General features: G+C 39.1%; 1 protein-coding gene across 4 annotated transcripts in view; it reads right to left on the reverse strand.

The window, feature by feature from the left end:
- The window catches only part of ENOX2 (ecto-NOX disulfide-thiol exchanger 2), a 283,434-nt gene that overhangs the window by 37,465 nt on the left and 224,379 nt on the right, over positions 1-21,590 (reverse strand). For all 4 annotated transcript variants that reach the window (XM_082681777.1, XM_082681774.1, XM_082681776.1 and 1 more), the window contains 4 exons: positions 13,784-13,990; positions 5,067-5,300; positions 2,631-2,843; positions 788-894 (listed from right to left, as the gene is read on the reverse strand). In XM_082681777.1, coding sequence (XP_082537903.1) covers positions 788-894; positions 2,631-2,843; positions 5,067-5,300; positions 13,784-13,990 — 761 coding nt within the window. The remainder of the gene's footprint in view (positions 1-787; positions 895-2,630; positions 2,844-5,066; positions 5,301-13,783; positions 13,991-21,590) is intronic.

Consider the following 21,590-nt stretch of genomic DNA (forward strand, 5'->3'; position numbering starts at 1 on the left):
GGACTGCTACTAGACTGGCAAAGAGGACTCAGAAACGAAGTTGAAAGAGTTGCTGCATACATAGATGGAAAGTGTCAGGGCTGGCTGGGTAAGGAAGCTACACATAGGAACAGAAAATCTTGAGGACTATGTAACACCATTCCAAAGGCACACTGGTGTAAACAAACCTCCCATCTCGGTTTTTAATCTCAGATTTAGAATCTCAACTTAATCACATCAGATATGTTCTAGTGTTATGCTAAAAATGTCACTTGAGCACAAGCAGAGAGGTGTGTGTCAACCTTAATTTGAAATCAGAGTCCTCTGTTACCTTTAAAGCTGCCACCTATAAAGGTGGCTGAGTGGGTTTGATAAAGGAAGCTCAGAAACTTCAGTGCTCCAATGTAACACCAGGCAGCTTTCAGCCTCAACTGTCAAGATGCTCTAATAAATGTAAGACAGCCCTAATATTACTAACACTAGATGCACAGGTCCGTAATTATTGTTGTACCCAAGACTAGCTAGCTTAGGGAAGTAAACTTATTAATGATCGCAGCTACATTTTCACTACTAAGGTTTCCACCCAGCAGAATGCATTCAAGACAACATGTGCACATTTATTACCCTTTTGGCAGCAGGTGGTCTGGACACAATGACAAGCTATAGAACATGTCTCAGTGTTTCATTAGGGCCTTGTTGTGGCCATGGGAGCTTGGCACTATTTAATTCTAGCTAAACTCCAAATCAATAACTTGTTAAAGAAAGAAACTGTCCCCCTGAGGGGCTACCAGAGTAAAAAGTTACTAACCTCAGCTTGTTTACACCAAACGCTGATGTTTTTACGCTGGGCTTTTGTGAAGTGGTCCCAAGCCTTTTGTTTGGAGGCAGAATGGTACACAGCTACTATCTGCTCAACTGTAGCATCAGATCAACAGTTGAATCAGCATCATCCAGGGATGGCAAAAGAGAGGAGAAAAGAAATAAGAGAAGCATTAGGCTTAGTGTGTCTCCTATGACACTACTGGACTAGAGCTGTGCTAAAAAAAAAAAGGCTATGTGTATTGGTGTACCATGAGTTTAAAGGGGACGCAAAGGCAAAGATATCAATATACAGAAAGAAAAAATGAATTCTAGAAGGTTTAGGGTGAAATGGTGACTAAAGTTTTTTTAATACAGGCAGTCTGTATTCATTCAGGCAGGAGAGGCAAGAGTCATGGTGAATGTGATTTAGCACTATTGACCCTGCACAACAGGACAGCAAGTGGTGAACTGTACCAGCTCCTTTTGACCACTGGCTTCTTAAACTAGCCTTTCAGAATGAGCCTGGATGCTTCATTTCAATGGAATCCATCTTTTTATTATTCTGAGGTATGTTTAACCAGAAGCAAAAAATCAGAACGTGCAATGGATGGGATCTATTTTAAGTCTACCTAGATAGGCTTGTTGACTGGAGAAACACAAGTTTTATGGAAGAATAGTGTGTAAGCACAGTCCTAGGGAGTATTTTTTCAGGGTCGCTTAAAATGTCAAATAAGGAAATGTGTACAAATATTCGGGGGCTTTATCGCAATCAGTTCAAGAGAAAGAAAACTTAGTCATGACTTTTTTCTGGGGAAAGAAAAAAAGGACAAGATCCTCTGCCTGGCTAGGTGTTCACAGTAAGAAGATTCAGAGGTGTTATTTCTTTCTTTACAGCCCTGTTTGTACCCTGTCTACTAATGATTTAAGGATTTATATTCCCATGATGCTTGCTGCTCTCTTTTTCTATTTATTCTGAAGCCCTAAAAACATACGCTTTCTCTTCCTGGATTCCATGCCCATAGATACTTTCAAAATAGAAATAGAAAATGAAACAACTCCTCCTTAATCCCATTTATGTATCAGTCAAGTATGAGAAGAGTGGGCCATAACTGTTTAAAAGCAAAGTCATAAAACTGTACCTTTGTTCCTAATGTGAATACAGTTTCTTACTCAAAAGATAAGAGTTCATAATTTTATAATACGGTGAACTAAAAACATTATTTGAGAATTTTTCTGCTCATTTAAGAGACCTTGGATAGGTTTGGAGTGGTACTAATTTTTGTAAATGGCTATTTCAGTGGCTTCCCATTCCCTCTCAGTGTCTACTGACATCCAGTAAAGGAAATGTTGAAGAAAGGAAACTAAAAACAAAAGGTAGAAGTAGCAAATTTGGCTTTTATTCAATTACCTTGGGAAATATAATTACATTTATCCCTGAAATGGAATACCTGAAAAGCATAATGATGCAAATCTGAAGCAAAGAAGCTTACAAATCCTGATGCTACATTCTAACTTCAGCAGTGAAATACCGAAGTTTCCACTGGAGCCTGAGGCTGCTTGTAACTTACTTTCAGAACAAGCGAAAGTAAAATCACAGGATTGTGGTCTAAGCGTCAGTGTTTCTAAGGAGCTGAAGTAGATATACCACAGAAAATGAACATAGGAGGTGCGCACATGATTCCCATGAAACCAGAGCTCAGGCATTTGGCAATATAAGGAGAGCACAAGGCAGAAGAGGGCATTCCTTCTTGACACAGGATGGCTCTGGAGCCCTGGCTCCTGTGTAGAGACAGTGACGACTAAGTGAAGTGCCCTCTCACCCTTCTGGCAGAACTATGACTTCCACTCACATTGAATGAGAATTCCAGAAAGGGCCTGCTTAAACTTCTCCTTTGCTTCTTCCATGTCTTTCTCATGGGCAGCTTTCTCATTCACTAGGCGGCGGACGTGGCTGTTGGCCGACTGGATCATGGAATAGAAGTTGTTGGCGCTGCGACGGTTCACCTCTCCTCGCTCAATCCAGGTAAGCAAGGTCTGCACAGCTTCTGAGAATTTGGAATCATCTGAAAAAAGAGAATTTATTTTTAGAGTCATCAAAAGTAACCAAATCTCCATCTATTTTCCAAACATGCTGGTAAGGAGGCCACCATGGCTTTTTGGCAAAGGTTGTGAAATGAATTAATTGCAGAGGGTGAGGAACCATGCATGCACACGTGTGCACACACAGGCAGCAGGTGAGCAGAGAGACTGAAAGAATGAAAGATTCCAAAAGTAGGCAGATTGGTTGTAGTCTACGAAGAATTTTCAGAACAAGAGTATTTCTTCTTAAAGTTTTCTTTACTGACATAGTTTTCACATTTTGCAAATTTCTTAACCTCTGTGTGTGTGTGTGTGTGTGTGTGTGTGTGTGCGTGCATGTGTGTAATATATAAATTAGCAGTGAGAGAACTTCAGAATTCTACAATCTCATTTTTAATAAGCACAAGTAAACTTGAGCCTTGAGCTTAACTTGCATTTGACAGTAACTTTATCCTGGATCCATGGAATTAAACCTTTGGAAGGAGGCTTAAGAAAGAGTTAAATGGCAATTCTTTAGGTATAAACACTTACATCTTTGACTTTTTGTAACATCACTCCTGCATCCAATCCAGCCCCAGGCCTTCCATTCAGTCCCAGTCACAATCTATTTTGATGTAATTCGTTCTATTTCTACATTTCGCCACATCCTGTTTCTCTTGCCTGAGGAACCATCCATGTAGATTTCTACAGCTAGTTAGGAGTTACTCTCTGATGTTAAAATAGTAGTCTCTGGTTCAGCTTCCAAAGCCTCTGGTTCAGCTTTCTGAGATAGCCACTTACATATTCTGCTGTTAAAGACTCCTGAGAGGGAGAGTCCATTAGCATCCCATTGAAGGCCCACTGTAGGACTCCACATCCCTCTCTAGTCAGGAACCCTTATGTCCAGTGGAACCATCTCTCACTGTAATGTGAACTTCTTACCACTTGCCTTTTTAAGTGCAGATGTGTAATGAGAGGTCAGCCTCACCGTTATAGCAGTTTTCATTTCATTACTTACATACAGTCTTTATGTTGATGCTCAGTTTTTAAAAAAATTACTGATGTATAGTTGATTCATTGATGCTTACTTTTTGCTTGAGTTCCACACAACCAGCAAATTCATTTTTTTATAAAAATTCAAACTGAGCTGTTTGGTCTTATGTGAACAGTTAAGTCTTGGACCTGACATCTCACCAATGCTTTCAGCCTTTCCAGCTTTTCAAAGTGTACCATTATTTCTGTGTCTCTACTCTGGACTCTATGTTTTCTGCTTTTCTCTTACAGGAAGACAAATCAATCCAAACAAAGGATTTCTTTAACGTGTGAAACCCTTAGGCTATAAGGTGCAAACAAGTTTGGTGAATGAGACCTATTTGCAAAGGGGAATTAGCAGCATCTTGCTGAGCCTAGAGCACAAGAAGCAAGGAAAATTCATACTGTTAGAGCTGGGTTGGTGTCACCAATAAGATCAATGGGACACCAGCACTCATCCAGTAAAATCAACCATACTCATAGAATGAAAAAACTGGATTTGAGCTACTAACACAGGAGACCAGGCAAGGCAATTAAGGTTAAATTAGCAAAATGGCTCTGAGAGTTAAGCAAGGGGAACAGGAATCAAAACTAAAGGGAAAGCAGTCTGATTTAGCAATGTCTGGAAGTCTCTGTAGTTACTGTGTGAAATAAATGTGTGATTAAAGGAGTCCTCTTTTAGTTGGTAGTAGCTACGTCTTTGAGTAATCTAAGAAGAATGTATACTGTAACTACTCTGGTCCTCCATTTTCTCATCTATAAAATGGAATTTTATCAGAGTTTTCTGAGGTCACATCAAGTTCTATTGTTCTGATTTATTCTGACTTAGAATTCAAAACTAACTTGCTATCCACAATGAAACGGGGTGGAGGTGCTTACAGGTCCCAAGTCATGGATCACAGCTAAAATTCTCTGATGTGGAAAAGTGGGAAAAAATTGTTTCTTCCTAGTCACCTGATATATGGAGAGAAAAAGTAACTTGAGACAGTGAAGGATCACAGACACAGGTGGGAGGGACAAATTTTTGGCTCTTGAATTACTAGGTACACCTTTCTAACTGCAAGGCTTCAACACAAGAAATGCTTAGAATCCCTAGTGGGAAATTCAAGGATAACTGTCAACAATACAAATATATTTATTACATTTCTCCAAAGAAAAGAGTTCTTTTAATCACAAAGCTCGAGTGTTTTGTATACCTTTTAGTTTTTCAGCAACAATGCTGCATTCATGATCTGAATAGTGGACCACTGGAGGTGGGGATGGTGGGCGCAACCTTTCTTCTTCCATCCTTCTACGGTGGCGTTCCTCTCTTGCAAGCATACGCTGTTTGCATTCCCACTCATACAGGTCATCTCGAGCCTGTGCAAAATCAACATGAAGCCTACCTGTGTCCTTTTTGTCAGTGCTAGAGCCCAGGCGAATGCGGTAACCTAAGTGCACAAGAGGGAGAGAGAGGAGAGAATAAGAACAGCCCAGTGAGTAAGCCACTGTAAGTAGCTTTTCAAGTTAGGTACTTCAGATGCAGTCACAGCAGTTTCCAGGGACCACATAACCCCAAACTCTCTCCCCACTACTAGCAAGGAGAACATTAAAGACTTGGATTATAGTCTCTATCTCTGATAATAGTTTATTATTCCATGGTTGGGTCAGTCTTATTCATAGGAGTTTCATTTCTCCATCTGCCACCTTACCTGTGACAGAGGGAAACTCTGTGGGTAACTGTATCAAGAATAAGCTTTATGTGGCACCATGGGCTGGAAAGAATGCAAAAGGTGGCCTCAAATTGTGGTGTCTTTGAATAACTTCAAGAGTGTCAGTCATCCCGCCACTCAGAATTTTGATAAAATTTAAATGTTGATAAAATTTAGATAAAATTTAAATAAAATCAATAAAATTTTGATAAATTTAAATCAGCTCGACGTTTCAATCCCCCAAATTGCTTCCTAGATGTATCTGGTGACTTGGAACCATTTTGGAGGGGGTGGTGGAATAGATATAACGGGGAGTGGTATGTGATCCAGGTGACATATGATTTTGGATCCTTAAAAAAAGAGGTAGTATGCTTATAGTATACTGGTATAGGACTAGGATTCAGATAACCAGGATTCAAGTCCACACCTCCACTTTTGGTGTCAGTTATAGCACCAAAGTTAAATCTCTCAACAAAAAAATCAAAAAAAATTAAGTTTTTATTAACCTTTTAAGTTTCAGAAGCTGAGCTAGCTGCTTCCACACACATTTATCTCATTTCATTCTAAGCACAAGTTTGCAGGGTAACTCCTGCCTTAAACAAGTAAAAATATGGACAAAATGTATGAAACAATAGTTTTTAAGACACTGGACATTAGGCAATGAAGACAGAGATCACTAAGAGACAAGAACCAAATGAAGTGATCCCTAACATTTCCCCAGCTTATTGCCTGGAGAGAGTTTCCAGGCCTCAGCACAGGGAGGGGAACTCAGGCAAAGCATGGTGATCTCCCTGAGTTGAGGAGATTGAACTGGGAATCCAGGGAGACTATGGCAGACAGTTTGCATGGCAGAGTACTGGAAAGAAGAAAGCTACACGGAGAAAGAACTTCAGAGATCTGAAGAGGGTCCTCCCCTATTATGTAGCTCAGTATTGATGTCTATCTATGTGTGAATTACCTAAGCATTAGAGGTAATAATCCCTGGAGCTCATACAGGGCTAGGACTATTTCCTTTTCACACCAGCCAGAGGAGAAAATCTAATAATTCAGAGAGCATTGGATAGAGTAATCAAAAGAGTTTTGCCTTAGTGAGGAAAAATTAGCCCTAGACTAAACCCTGCTCTGGTTCTGCTGAACAAAACTTAAAAACAAGACCTAAAAAGATAAAAAAAATTTCAAGTTACTTAACTGCATTCCAGAACAAAGGTCAAGAATACTTACAGGAATGAAAAATATTTGTCACCTGGTAAAATTCACAATGTCTGGTGTCCAATAAAAAATTACCCAATATGCAAAGAAGCAGGAAAATCATAATAAAGATAAAAATCAGTCAACAAAGCAGACCCAGAAGTGATGCAGATAATATAATTAATAGATAAGGACATAAAAACTATTATAGTTGGATTTCATATGCTTAAGAAGCTAGAGAAAAGATAGAACATATTAAGTAGAAACACAAAAGACATAAAAAAGAACCAAAATCAAACTTTTATAGATTTAAACTACAATGTCTGAGTTGAAAAGAAATCACTGGACAGGACCAATGACAAATCAGACATCGCAGAAGAAAAGATTAATGAACTTGAAGACATAGCAATAGAAACTATTCAAAATGAAATACAGAGAGAAAAAAGACTTAAAAAAATGAACAGAGTACTGGTAAGCTGTTGACAACTTCAAGGGGTCCAATATATGCCTAATTGGAGCCATGACTGGAGACAGGGGAGGGAATAGAAAAAATATTTGAAGAAATAAGGAAGGAAAAATGTCCAAATTTGATGAAAACTCAGATCTAAGAATTTCAATGAACCCCAAGTGGAAAACCATGAAGAAAATTATACCAAGGCACATCATAATCAAATTTCTAAACATCAGCAATAAAGAGAATATCTTAAAAGCTGCCATAGACAAAAGACACATTTTATGTACAGAGAAACAAAAAGATAAGGATAACATCATATTTCTTGTTGAAAACAATGCAAGTAAGAAGATAGTGGAGCAACATCTGAGAGAGAGAGAAAAAAACTGTCAACCTAGAATCCTATACCCAGAGAACATATCTTTTAAAAAAAGTGGAATAAATTTTTGATACGTACAAACGCTGAAAGAATTTATCAGGAGCAGATTTGCACTACCGAAAATGTTAAAGGAAATTCAATTACAGGGAAAATGATACCAAATGGAAATCTGGATCTATACAAAGGAAGGAAGAGCATACAAAACATATGATTTCATTTATATGAAAATCTGGAAAATGCACACTAATCTGACAGAAAATAGATCAGTGTTTGCCTGAGGAGAGAACTGGGGAGGGTTAGGAAGAAGGGATTACAAAAGAGGCATGAAGGAAGCTTTTGGGAGAGGTGTACATACTCATTATTTTGACTATGATGATGATTTCACAGTTGTATGTATGTGTCAATAATATCAAATTGTATTTTTGAAATATGTGAAGTTCATTGTATGTCAATTATACCTAAATAAAGCTGTTATAAAGAATAATTCCCAGTCACACTAAAATATTCTTTTTAGAAAGAGGAAGAATAAATACATTTCATAAGTAAACTTTGCTAGGGTTCTTTAAAGTTTACAATGTACTTTCACACCCCCATTCATCTTATTTAATTATCTGAGCCATCAGAAAAATGGGGCTATTAATGATTACCTTGACTATTCTCCCAGGATTGTGGAGAAGATCAAATGAGAGGAGGAAATGAAACTTTTGCATAAACATACACAAGATACTGTGATGCTTTGAGGTGGTGCACTTTGTACAATGCCGGCTCCCAAAGGTGCTCAAACTCCAACAGAAAAAACAATTATGTCTACATTTCTAGCCCCTTTCTAAGGGATTTTTGTTTGTTTTAACCTCTTTCTTTTACAAAGTGGGAGAACAGCCATCCAATTCAGGAGTTTTCTAGCACGTGTAAACTTTCAGGGAGCAGGTTCAAATTTAAAGGGAAAAATTAGTTGTTTTCACATCACTGATTGCAATCTCCTTTCCTTTGGCAGCCGTGAGAATGTTTCCAGGTGGCTGTTACCAGAGAGCTGATTTCAATGACATTTAGATGGATACCTCCTGAGCAGCATGTCGTCTTTTATGTACAACTGTTCAGGGCTTTTCAAGACCTTTAAGTTTTTATTAAAATAGTCTATTGTGGAATGCTCTGTTATCATTGCTAAGGGCTGTTAAATCTTCAGTAGTTGGATTTTACAGCACTTAGCAAATGTAAAAAGAGCATTCTACATCTGCCTCCTCTTCTCCTCTCCCATGTTACCAGCCTAATTTTTCCAATGCTCATTACCTTTTCTTTGGCCTATTGCAACAGGTATCTAACTGACCTCCTCTCCTCTTACCCATTTTTATACAGAGCGGTCACATTAATCTTTCAGAAACAATCTTCTTCCTTGTTCAAGAATTTCTTCAACAATTCCCTATTATCTGAGAAGTAAAGACCCAACTGTTAAGCCTTTCAAAGTGTGCTGACGATGGATGTTTTCCCTCCTTGTTTCATGTCTACTCAGTACACAAACCACTACTTATTGTTTCCTTGAATGTCCATCAAAACCTACCACCTCTGTACCTTTGCTCATGCTGTATCTATGTCCCATTGTCCATATTCAAATGCTTTCTCTTTGTTAAAGACTTGGTCTAAATGCTACCTTTTACCTTGATAACCCCAGTCAGGAACCAGACAATTTCAAATTCTCTCTCTCTCTCTCTCTTTCCCCCTCCCTCCCTCCCGTCCTCCCTTCCTTCCTCCCTCTCTCTCCTCTGAACTTCCATAACACTTTACCATACTTCTCGTACAGCACACATAACTTTCAAATGTCATTATTATTAGCAATGAGTGTGTCTTATCAGTGTCTTGAGCAATGCCAGGTGCTCAATGTTTCTTTAATAAATGAATGTATGACTGCATACTAACCCTGGGTTCATTAAAGGGAAGAACTAGGTTTAACTCATTTTCTACTCTGTACAACATTTAGCACAATAGCTTACACAAAGGAGATGTCCAACAAGTGCCTGTTACGTGAATGAAGATTCTGTAAAATGTCTAGCACTTGGACCCAATTCTTCCAAATTGTTAACCCTTAGGGAAGGGTTAGTAGTTAGGGAAGGAAGTAGTTAATTGTTCTATGCCCTTTCCAATTACTCTGTCTTCTGCCTTCATCTTATTTGTCCACTGCCCCATAAAGAAAAATAACAATTCAAATAAGCAAAGGATCAGCCATGAAACTTTATAATATTTACAAAGAAAATCATTCCAATTCCAATTGCCTCAGTCTCCCCAAATCTGAACTTTTACCAGGAACAAGTGACTATATGCAGAGTAGTTCTTGCTATCTCCACTCCAACTACCATAGTATATAAGCCGCTATCACTTCTGGATTGGACTAATGCTATGGTTAGCTAACTAACCACTAGTCACCACACTTGCCCATACCCTTCAGTCCATTCTTTACCCAGAAGTGATATTTCTAAAATGTATATCAGATCACATCACCCTACTCCTTAAAATCCTTCAATGGCTTCCCATTGTATCCAGAATAATAACCTCATTACTACAGGCATAACTTGGAGATATTGTGGGTTCAGTTCCAGGCCACCATAATAAAGTGAATATCGCAATAAAGTGAGTCACACATAGTTTTTGATTTCCCAGTGCCTATTGAAGTTATGTTTACACTGTACTGTAGTCTATGAAGTGTACAATAGCATGACATCTAAAAAATGTAAATACCTTAATTAAAAATACTTTATTGCTAAAAATGCTAACCTTCATTTGAGCCTTCAGTGAGTTGTAATCTTTTTTTTTTAATTTTTATTTTATATTGGAGTATAGCCGATTAACAATGCTGTGATAATTTCAGGTGCACAGCAAAGTGACTCAGCCATACTTATACATGTATCCATTCTCTGGATGGGGGAGTTTGGGGGAGAGTTGAAATCGTTTTGCTGGTGGAGGGTGTCACCTTGATGTTGATGGCTGCTGACTGACCAGGGTGGTGGTTGCTGAAGGTTGGGGTGGCTGTGGCAACTTCTTAAAATTTAAGACAACGATGAAGTTTACTGCATCAATTGATTCTTCCTTTCATGAACAATTCTCAGTAGCATGCAGGGCAGTTTGATAGCATTTTACCCACAGTAGAACTTCTTTCAAAATTGGAGTCAGCTAAGTTTAACAGCTAAGTTTGGGTAATATTCTAAATCTTCTGTTGTCATTTCAACAATCTTCATAGCATCTTTACCAGGAGTAGATTCCATCTCACGAAACCACTTTCTTTGCACAGCTTTAAGAAGCAACTCCTCACCTGTTAAAGTTTTATCATGAGATTGCAGCAATTCAGTCACATCTTCAGGCTCCACTTCTAATTCTAGTTCTCTTGCTATTTCCACTACATCTGCAATTACTTCCTCCACTGAAGTCTTGAGTCCCTCAAAGTCATCCATGAGGGTTAGAATCATGTTCTTCCAAACTCCTGTTAATGTTGATATTTTGACCTCTTCCCATGAATCACGAATGTTCTCAATGGCATCTAGAATGGTGAATCATTTTCAGAAGGTTTTCAATTGACTTTTCCAGATCCATCAGAGTAATCCCTATCGATGGTAGCTATAACCTTACGAAATGTATTTCTTGAATAATAAGACTTGAAATTTGAAATGACTCCTTGATCCATGGGCTACAGAATGGATGCTGTGTTAGCGGGCATGAAAACATTAACCTCCAGCAGAGCTCTTGGGTGACCAGGTGCATTGTCAATGCGCCTTAATATTTTGAAAGGAATCTTTTTTTCCTGACCAGTCAGTCTTGGTAGTGGGCTTAAAATGTTCAGTGAACCATGTTGTTAAACAGATGTGCTGTCATCTAGGCTTTGTTGTTCCATTTATAGAGCATAAGAAGAGCAGAATTAGCATAATTCTTAAGGGCCCTAGGATTTTTAGAATGATAAATGAGCACTGGCTTCAACAGAAAGTCACCAGCTGTATTAGCTCCTAAAAAGAGTATGCCTGTCCATTGAAGCTTTGAACTCAGGCATTGACTTCTCCTCTCTAGCTATGAAAGTCCCAGATGATATCTTCTTCCAATAGAAGGCTCTTTTATCTACAATGAAAATCTGTTGTGTAGTGTATCACCTTCATTAATGATCTTAGCTAGATCTTCTGGATAACTTGCTGTAGCTTCTACATCAGCACTTGCTGCTTCACCTTGCACTTTGATGTTATGGAGATGGCTTCTTTCCTTAAGCCACATGAACTAACATCTACTGGTTTCAAACTTTTCTTCTGCAGCTTCCTCACCTCTCTCAGCCTTCACAGAACTGAAGAGAGTTAGGACCTTGCTCTTGATTAGGCATTGGCTTAAGGGAATGTTGTGGCTGGTTTGATCTCCTATCCAGACAACTAAAACGTTCTCCATATGAGCAATAAGGCTGTTTCAGTTTTTTATCATTTGTGTGTTCACTGAACTAGCACTTTCAATTTCCTTCAAGAACTTTACATTTGCATTCACAAGTTGGCTAACTGTTTGGCATGAGAAACCTAGCTTTTGGCCTATCTCAGCTTTAGACATGCCTTCCTCACTAAGCTTAATCATTTCTACCTTTTGATTTAAAGTGAGAGACTCTTCCTTTCACTTGAACACTTAGAGGCCATTGTAGGGTTATTAATTGGCTTAATTTCAATATTGTTGTGTCTCAGGGAATAGGGAGGCCCAAGGAGAGGGAGAGAGATGGAGGAGCGACCAGTCGGTGGAACAGTCAGAACACACACATTTATCAGTTAAGTTCACCATCTTAGATGGGTGCAATTTGTGGCACCCCAAAACAATGACAATAGTAATATCAAAGATTACAGATCACCATAATAAATATAATAATAATGAAAAAGTTAAAATTTCCCAGAATTACCAAAATGTGACACAGAGCCACGAAGTGACGAAATGCTGTTGGGAAAATGGCTTTGATAGACTTGCTCAATGCAGGGTTGCCACAAATCTTCAATTTGTAAAAAACACAATATCTGCAAAGCATAATAAGGCAAAGTGCAATAAAAAAGGTATGTCTGTATAGATTAAGGGACCAACATAATTTGGTACTGTTTACCTCTCAGACTTCATTTCCCTTCACTGCCTCTCTCTCATTTACTGTGCTCTAGTTATGCTTACCTTCTCTCCTCTGCTTGAACATGCCAAGTCCATTTTCATCTTAGGGTCTCTGACTTGTTCTTCCTTATTCTGGAATGCTTCTCCTACAGATGTTTGCATGGCAATCCCCTTCATATTGTTCAAATCTCAATTCAAATGTTAGAGAATACTTGCTTCCCTAGCAACCCCAGGTATGTTAGCTGTTTTTATCTTCTTCATAGCATTTATTAGTACCTGATATTGTTTACATATATATCATATTTTGCCATCTTCAGAATGTAATATCCCTGATGGCAAGAATTTTGTATACCTCAGTCTTTGCCATATCCTCAGCAACCTAGCATTCTGATTATCAGTCACTAAATATTTGATAACTAACTGACTTCCATAGTTATTTTTGAGCATCTACTTTTGTACCAGGTTATGTGCTAGATGCTGGGGATTCAAAGTTAAATAAGACACAGTCTTTCTCCTAAGGAGTTCATTCTCTGTTGCAGGAGACAGAGGTAGAAAGAGACAGTTCTCATATGGTGTTACAGGTGTCATGCTAGGAGAAAGCACCAGGCATGGCAGAAGCACTGAGGAAGGGGTGCCCAAACCAGCCTGGGGCAGAGTGGGGAGAGAAGTCAGGGAAAGATTTCTAGAACAGGTTATGATTGAGCTGGAGCTTTAGGGTATGAAGATGTGTGTATGGTGGGTGGGCTTGGAAAAGGTAATTCTAGTCAGAGGAAAGGGCATAAAACACCATGGGCACATTCTGGGAACTAGAATTAGTTTAGTGTTAGGACATGGTATGTGAAGGAAGGATTGGGAGATAATGTTGAGAGGTAAAACAGATAATCAAGGCCTTTAACACTACAAGTAAGGAGTTTTGGAGTTATCCCATAGGCAAATGGGAACTACTTAAGAACTTTTAAAGGAGTACATCAGGTAGTAACATGCATTTTCCATCTATGAAGGCAAGAGAGGTTGCCATTAAGCCCAAACTTTAGCTGCCACAGGTGCAAATACACTGATCCCCAATCTCTGTGCTGTGCCTGGTGGGCACAATCCTCATGACTAAACACCTACCAGAAAGATAAAGGGCTTTGTCCACCATGTACTCCTCAGCAAAGCGAATGTGACAAAAGTTTTTTTTGCTCTTCCGAATAGCAATGATCTCTCCACACTGCTCAAACACTTCCACGATGATCTGCTCTGTACCGTTTTCAGGCAGGCCGCCCACAAATACTGTTTTGCATCCTGGTGGTCGTTCTCGGGTTGCAGGAGGTGGGAGATCTAAGTGTAAGTGCAAAAGCATTTGAAATTAAAATGTTTGCTTAGGACAGACCTCTAAGAAACTTAACATGTCCCAGAGACAGCCCTACTGTCCCCATCAGACTTCTGCCTAAGAGTCCCAGAAGCATGTGGCCTCCAAGATGCTCATCTCTGCTCCATAGCAAATTGGTTGCCTGACCCTGAGAATTATTTTATTCAATGATTTGGTGATCGTGATGTATGTATACAGGATAAAGACTCAGACCCATCTGTCTCATCAACAGTTCTTTAATTTTGTTCTTTACTTTTGTTGTGACAACCCAGCTATGCCCAATTTTCAGTCATTTTTATTAAGAAGACAATTAGTGGAAAGAAATCCCACTTGGTTTAAACTTACTTTTGAGAATTCTTAGAACCAACGTCCTTGAGAGAAGGGTTTGTTTAATTCAGTTTGTAGTTATTGTATTCTCCCTGTTCATGCTTACAGAAAGAACTGTTTCAGGATTAATTTGACAGTGAAGGGGTGAACATTTACAAAAATATTTACAGCTATCAGAATAATTTGGTTGACAAAGTCAGCCAGAGTACAGATCATCCCTTTTAGGTTTTTTGTTTTTTGATACCAGTGAGCTCTTCCTCAGATTCTTTGCTGGAGAAGTGAGGTCCAGAGCCAATCATGCAGCATTTAGAGGGAAAGTAAGCTCATCTGGGAAATCATTAAATAAAGTGAGATAAATTTGGCTGTAGAGTTATTAAAAACCTACTTAATGGGCTTCCCTGGTGGCACAGTGGTTGAGAGTCTGCCTGCCGATGCAGGGGACACGGGTTCGTGCCCTGGTCTGGGAAGATCCCACATGCCATGGAGTGGCTGGGCCCGTGAGCCATGGCTGCCTAGCCTGCGCGTCCCGTTGCGGAGGCCACGGCAGTGAGAGGCCCGCGTACCGCAAAAAAAAAAAAAACCCAAAAACCTACTTAATGAGATGATTCTCCTTCTGCTTAAAAAATGTGCTTTCTACTCACTTATACATAAAGCCGGTTGTATCTGCCAGCTCCTGGTTGCTGTTTATATGTAGCAAAGCATTTCCCAAGCAAAATCCTACAGTTCATAGCCCAACAAAACAAAGCATGATGGTCAAGGGTTTTCTAGTGTTGGTTTTGTATCTGCAAAGATTTATTTTGTGTAATCCGTTCTTCGCATTCAGCTCTTAACAATAATTCTCCCAGCTCAAGATTTGGAGAGCTTGACAACCAGTGATTACAGCTCACATGCAAAACTAAATGAGTTTCACTTGTAGATTAGGCCAAGGCCCCCACCTGATTCTTATCCAAGTTGGCAAGCAGATGATTTGAGAGCTGCCTTGGCTATTAGCATCTTAAGCTTCCTCACTTTGCTTATTAGTGTGGGTCAGAATAATCAAGTTCTCATGATGCTCTCTTTCCCTCTATTTAGTCAGTAAAAGGGGTAGAGGGATTCAGGGAACCTACAAAATTTCTGTTAAAATTTTAAATGTCTGCAATTTGAAGAACTCACTGTATTGGTTTTTTATTCCATAGGAGAAGCTTAAAGGGAAAAGAAGATAACCTAGTGAGCAGGAATCTGAAATGTCTAACATTAGAGAGGTTATAGCTTTAGCCAAAAAGGGAAAAATGAGATCCAGAATCTCTTGAGACTTATACTTCTGAGTTTTTTAAGAACTGGAAAGGATTCTAGATATCACACTTCCAGTGATTCTCAACTCTGGTAGCACATTAGAATCAACTTGGGAGTCAAACAAACAATGCCTGGGTCTCACTCCAATGAGTCTGATTTTATTAGTCTGGGGTGCAGCATGTGCATCATTTTCTTAAAGTTCCTCAGGCAACTCTAATATGTAGCTATAGTTGAAAACCACTGACTTGGCCTAAACTTATAATATTCTGAGGAAAAACCTTAGCTGAGTGAGGTTGGGTAACTTATTCAAGGTCAACAAATCAGATAGAAAGAGAAGGAAAATGAACTTGGAGCAGTTAAACCTGGACTTAAACCTTAATTACTCACTGTCTGTATGACCTTGGGAAAATTACATAACCTCTGAGAACTTTGTTTTTTCATCTTAAAATAGGGATACTATCCTCTACCTTACAAGGGTTATTGTAGGATAATTGATAATCTACTGCCTATATTGCATGTGGCATAATGCCTAGCATTTGATAGGTTCCCAATAAATTGTAGTTATTATAGTGTTATTATTATTTACTATTATAGAACTCAGGTTTCCTAATTACCACTCTGAGGCTTTCTAAAATCCTACTACAAGTCTGGAGTGGAGTGATAGCTAAGACCTGGATTTCTAAACCTTCAGCTCCTTGCTTTATCCAGATCTTTAGATAAGGCTGGGTTTGGGAAGGAATCACTCTTATTGGTAGAGAAACTGTTACAGAACTGAACTTGGGTCTGCTTCACACCCCACCCTCCCAGCAGTAAAACCAATCTACCAAAATCAGGTTGTGCTGAAGGAAAGTACAGCATTTATTGCAGGCACCAAGCAAGGAGAATGGGCAGTTCATGCTCAAAAGACCTGAACTCCCTGATGGTTTTCATGGAAGGGTTTTTAAAGGCAACATTTGGGGTGAGGGTTGCAGGGTGTATGACTTTCTTCTGACTGGTTGGTAGTGAGGTAACAAGGTGGTGTTTCAGGAATCTTAATCATAAACCTTCTGGTTCCAACCAGTCTGGGGCATATTCCTTGCAGAGGAACTAGGACTCTGTTTTATTGTTGAATTATTGTTCAAGCTATCTTGCTTAACTGCTTTTCCTTTGTTTCTGTATTCCTTCACTTCTCCAATTAGTAACTGCTTGTGCCTGCTCTTTGGCACTCAGGGAAGACCTAGGAGACAAAAATCTTTTCCTACAAACAAGAAACAGGGGACATGGAGGGCCTTTTGTACCCTGTAGGGCCCGTGGTGTTCTGCTCAGTTTCAGTATCTACAGCTGTGAAGACACACATGATTTTGACCATAGAACACAACCCGGCCACTGACTATATTAGGTAAAGAATTTTTAACAACATCTATTTAGTTAGAGCCATGTTTTCAAATCTAAGGCTTCAGAATAAAATCCTGCCTTAGAACCCTTCTGAAGTTTACTATTTAAATGAATTCGATAAAGAATCTTTTTATGAAGCAAATAATCACCTTTTTATATTATTTCAGTTAGCCTAGGTTTACCTTTAGGTCCGTTGAGAGACTCTAAGGAATGTCTGGTTACTGCTATAGTTATATGTAATACTGACAATACCAAGGCTCTTTCCCTTGATGAAACCATCACCCTATTTAGATGCTGTGATTATTCTGTGGTGACTGTCTGCTAAGTAAAGGCGCATAAAAGCCACTAAGAGTAGTGTCAAGAATGCTGGGGATTTATTTATTTTCCTTGGGTAAATGTAGCATTTGCTGAGATTTAGGTGTATGCCACCAGCAAGGCAATGGGCTGTACTGTCTTCCTTAATGGATAGTACTTGTTCTTTAATTAACAGCTCAAAGTACTTCGTTGTCTGGGCCCGATTTTCTAATCCCACTGAAATACAGTGATATGGGCATAGCAATGGTGACTCCATAGGAGTTAATCCTATTAATCAGGTAATGTGCTAAGCTCCTGTAACACCCCAATCACCACTCCCGATGGAGAAGAAGAAACTTCCATGTAAAAAGATGCAAGATAACTGGGAGGATAAAGCACTCTAATCTCTGGTAATGGAAAAGGAGGGGCTTCTAGCAATTCTAATTACAACTAAGCACCCACTCTGGGGAACTGTGTTGGGGCAATCAGCATTAAGATCAAAGTCACTGCTCATCTTTGAGAAGTGAGGCAGGGAGCAGCATAGAGGCCCAATAAACCATTTGCATCTTGCTTTTCAAAGGAGCATCACAGATCACTCAACTGGTTTGCCAGAATTTGCATACTGCAAAATCTTTGAGTTGATTTTATCAGAAAGCCCAAGATTGAAGGTCCCCTAGACAATCAGCAGGGGTCAGATATATTTTAATGTAATCCCAACTGATTGGAAGTAATCAGAAGGCCAGCGAATCTTTATTAATTCTCAATTTATCCATTTTCTCTAATTTTCTTTATAGAACCCAGCCCTAGGAGCCAAAATGAGTTCAGCCTGTTTTGGGATGGTAAAATGAAATGATTGCTCTTTTTCTGGCTCCTGGGTGCTTTCCCACATGCCTGCACACAGATAGCAGATGATATTCCACCATTTATTCCATGTTCACTGTTATTTCACAGTAGATGAAAAACGCAACCTCTCCATACAGAAGGTCTATCAGCTGAAGTGAAAAATCTTGACAGAATTGAGTTCTCTGGAGAGAGGGTGCTGTCCTCTTCTTATACCACCAACTGAGGACTGTTAATTGGGAATGCAGTAAATCTCTGATAGCCACCCTGTGAAAAAAAGTACCTGCGTTCCGGGGAGCTTTCTTTTGCCATATCTCTGACTCCTAGGAATCAGAGGATGTTGCTCCTAGGACAATTCACCATTTATCTTTAGGAGACTGGTGCACAGTCAGCTCCAGTCTAGTTTGATCTGTTGAATTTTTAGACCAGAACTGATTTTGCCTAGTCTAGATCAGAGAGGTTAAGTTACTTACCCAGGATTTCATGGCTATTTAGTATGGAGATCTGGGATATGAAACCAGGCCTATGTCACGTTGGGGCTCTTAATTATTATACCATACTGCCTGTTCCACTGAAGGCACAAAGCTCTACGGGCCACCTGCCAATTTGCTCTTGCTTTTCCTAATACATTTTGAGGGACTTTTGCCTAGGTGAATAATTATTGTGGTAACTACATTTTTAATATCAAGAATCATATTTTTAGAACTGGATGAAACGTTGGAGGTATCTAGGGTAATCTAACCCAATAGCCTCACTTTACAGACAAGGAAACTGAGACCTGGGGCGGTCATGCGACTAACCCAAGATCCCTCAGGTAGTTGGTGACAGAGCTGGGGGTAAAACACAATTCTCTCGACTTTTAATCTAGTAGTTTGTTCACTATAGTATAATGCTGTTTTTTGCACATTTGATGTAGATACACCTGGAAAAGTCTAGTGGTCAGTTGGCTATATGTGTCTGAAGCTCAGAAGAGAGCCATGGACTGAAAAAATAGATTTAGAAGTTGTCAGCATGTGGTGTAATTACCTCATGCTCTCTTGGTTTGATTTCTAGACCTCTGACTTCTCCTTTTATATTCATCCATCCATCCCTCCATCACTCAAGAGATATTTATTGAACACGTACTATATATATCAGATACTTTTCTCAGTGCTGGGGATACATCAGTGAACAAAACAGACAAAACTTCCTGCTTTTGTGGAGTTTACATTCTATAAATTGCATAGTTTGTTAAAAGGTAATAAGTATTAACTGAAAAATAGAGAGGGTAAGTAGGATTGGGAGTGCGGCAGGGAGGGCTGAACTTTTAAATAGGTTGTCAGGGTTACTGAAGAGGAGACATTTGAGCAAAGACTTGAAGGAGGGAGGTGAGTTAGCCATGCAGATATTTAGGAGAAGAGTATTCTAGGCAGAGGAAAAAGCCAATACAAATGCCCTATGATGGAAGAGTGCCTGGTGTGTTCACAGAACAGCATGGAGGTCAGTATAACAGGAACAATGTGTGATGGAAAGGAGAGTGGTAAGAGACAAAGTCAAAGAGATAATGTGAGAGAGGGAGGACCTTCTTTGCCATTAAAGGTCTTTCTGTGCCATTCAAGACAGGAATAAAGACGCAGACCTACTAGAGAATGGACTTGTGGATACGAGGAGGGGGAAGGGTAAGCTGGGACAAAGTGAGAAAGTGGCATGGACATATATACACTACCAAATGTGAAATAGATAGCTAGTGGGAAGCAGCCGCATAGCACAGGGAGATCAGATGGGTGCTTTGTGACCACCTAGAGGGGTGGGATAGGGAGGGTGGGAGGGAGGGAGATGCAAGAGGGAAGAGATATGGGGATATATGTATATATATAACTGATTCACTTTGTTATAAAGCAGAAACTAACACGCCATTGTAAAGCAATTATACTCCAGTAAAGATGTTTAAAAAAAAAGGTCTTTCTGTGCCATTAAACAGATTTTGGCCTTTATTTTGAGTAAAACAGGGAGCCATTAAAGGGTTTTGAATAGAGGAGGGACATAGTCTGACTTAGGTTTTAAAAAGGATCACTATGCCTGCTCTCTTGAGAATACATTGTAGGGGGCAAGGGTGAAAGAGGAAGACCAATTAGAAGGCTATTGCAATAGTTCAGAAAATGTATTATGGGGGCATAAACTGGATCATAGCAGTAATTATCATGAAAATAGTAGAATTCTAGTTATATATTTTAAGGTAGACCTGACAGAGTTTTCTAACAGATTAAATATGGCGTGTGAGGGAAAGAGAGTAGGTAAGGATTACCCTTAAGTTTTGGCTGAGTAATTGAAAGGATGCAGTTGCCATTATCTGAGATGGAGAAGGATACTAGTGGAGAAGGTTTGGGGGTAAATATTACGGGTTTTGTTCTGAACATATTAAACTTGAGATGTCTCTTTGACAGGTAAGTGGAGATACCAAATAAGCAGTAGGATATGAGTTTGGGGTTCAGAGACAAGCTCTGAGCTAAATATATAATTTAGAGTATCACTGGCATACTTTTTTTCAGCCATGAGATTGGATGAGCATATCAACGGTATGAGTACAGAGAAGAGGTCCAAGGATTGAGTCATGGGGCTCTCCAATGGTAAGAAGTCAGCGAGAACAGAAGGTTATCAGCAAAGGAGACTGAGAAGGAATGACCAGTGTGAGAAGGAAAACCAATAGTGTGGTATCCTGGAAGCCAAGTGAAAAAGTATATCAGTGAGTAAGGAGTAATCAACTGTGTCATACATGGCTGTTAGGTCAGTTACGAAGAGAAGTGAGAATTGACCACTGGATTTAGTATTGTGAGGTCATTAGTGTTCTTTTTTTTTTTTAAAGGTATGAGAAAGTTTATAGCAACTAGTAACATAAAATAAATACATATTATAATGTGGTATCATTATTGTCTATCAATTTATCAAATATTTTAAAAGCATATTATGTAAATATAATTGTCATGGTCCTTATAAAAGACTGGTTTCCAGGTATGAATGAGAATACTTGTCTAACTAACTTTATTAGTGCTATAGACATTAGTGTTCTTAAGCAAGCATTTTGATAGAGGGGCGGGGCAAAAGCCCAAATGAAGAAGATTTAAGAGAGAAGAGGAGAAGAACTGGAAACAGTAAAGATTAAGTGCTTTAAGGACTTTTGCTGCTAAGGGGTGTATAGAAATGCAAATTCCCCTTCTCTCTTAAATTTTGAAATGTTAGAATTCCTTAGGGTGCCCTGCTTGGTCATCCTCCTTCTTGATCTATATAATCTCTCTGGTGGTCATTCTAACACCTTCAAATGACCTAATGTTTCAAGAAGGACAAAGGGGTCACTAGTTCTAAGTATAGTAGAGAAATAAAGTAATTTAAGGACTAAAAAGTATCCATTGGATTTAGCCCCTAATACTTTATTGGAAATGCATTGGAACGATGAAAGATTAACTACCGTTTTAATTTCAGTACCTT

This window comes from Grampus griseus (assembly GCF_964374135.1).
Source record: "Grampus griseus genome assembly, chromosome: X".
Classification (NCBI taxonomy): Eukaryota; Metazoa; Chordata; class Mammalia; order Artiodactyla; family Delphinidae; genus Grampus; species Grampus griseus.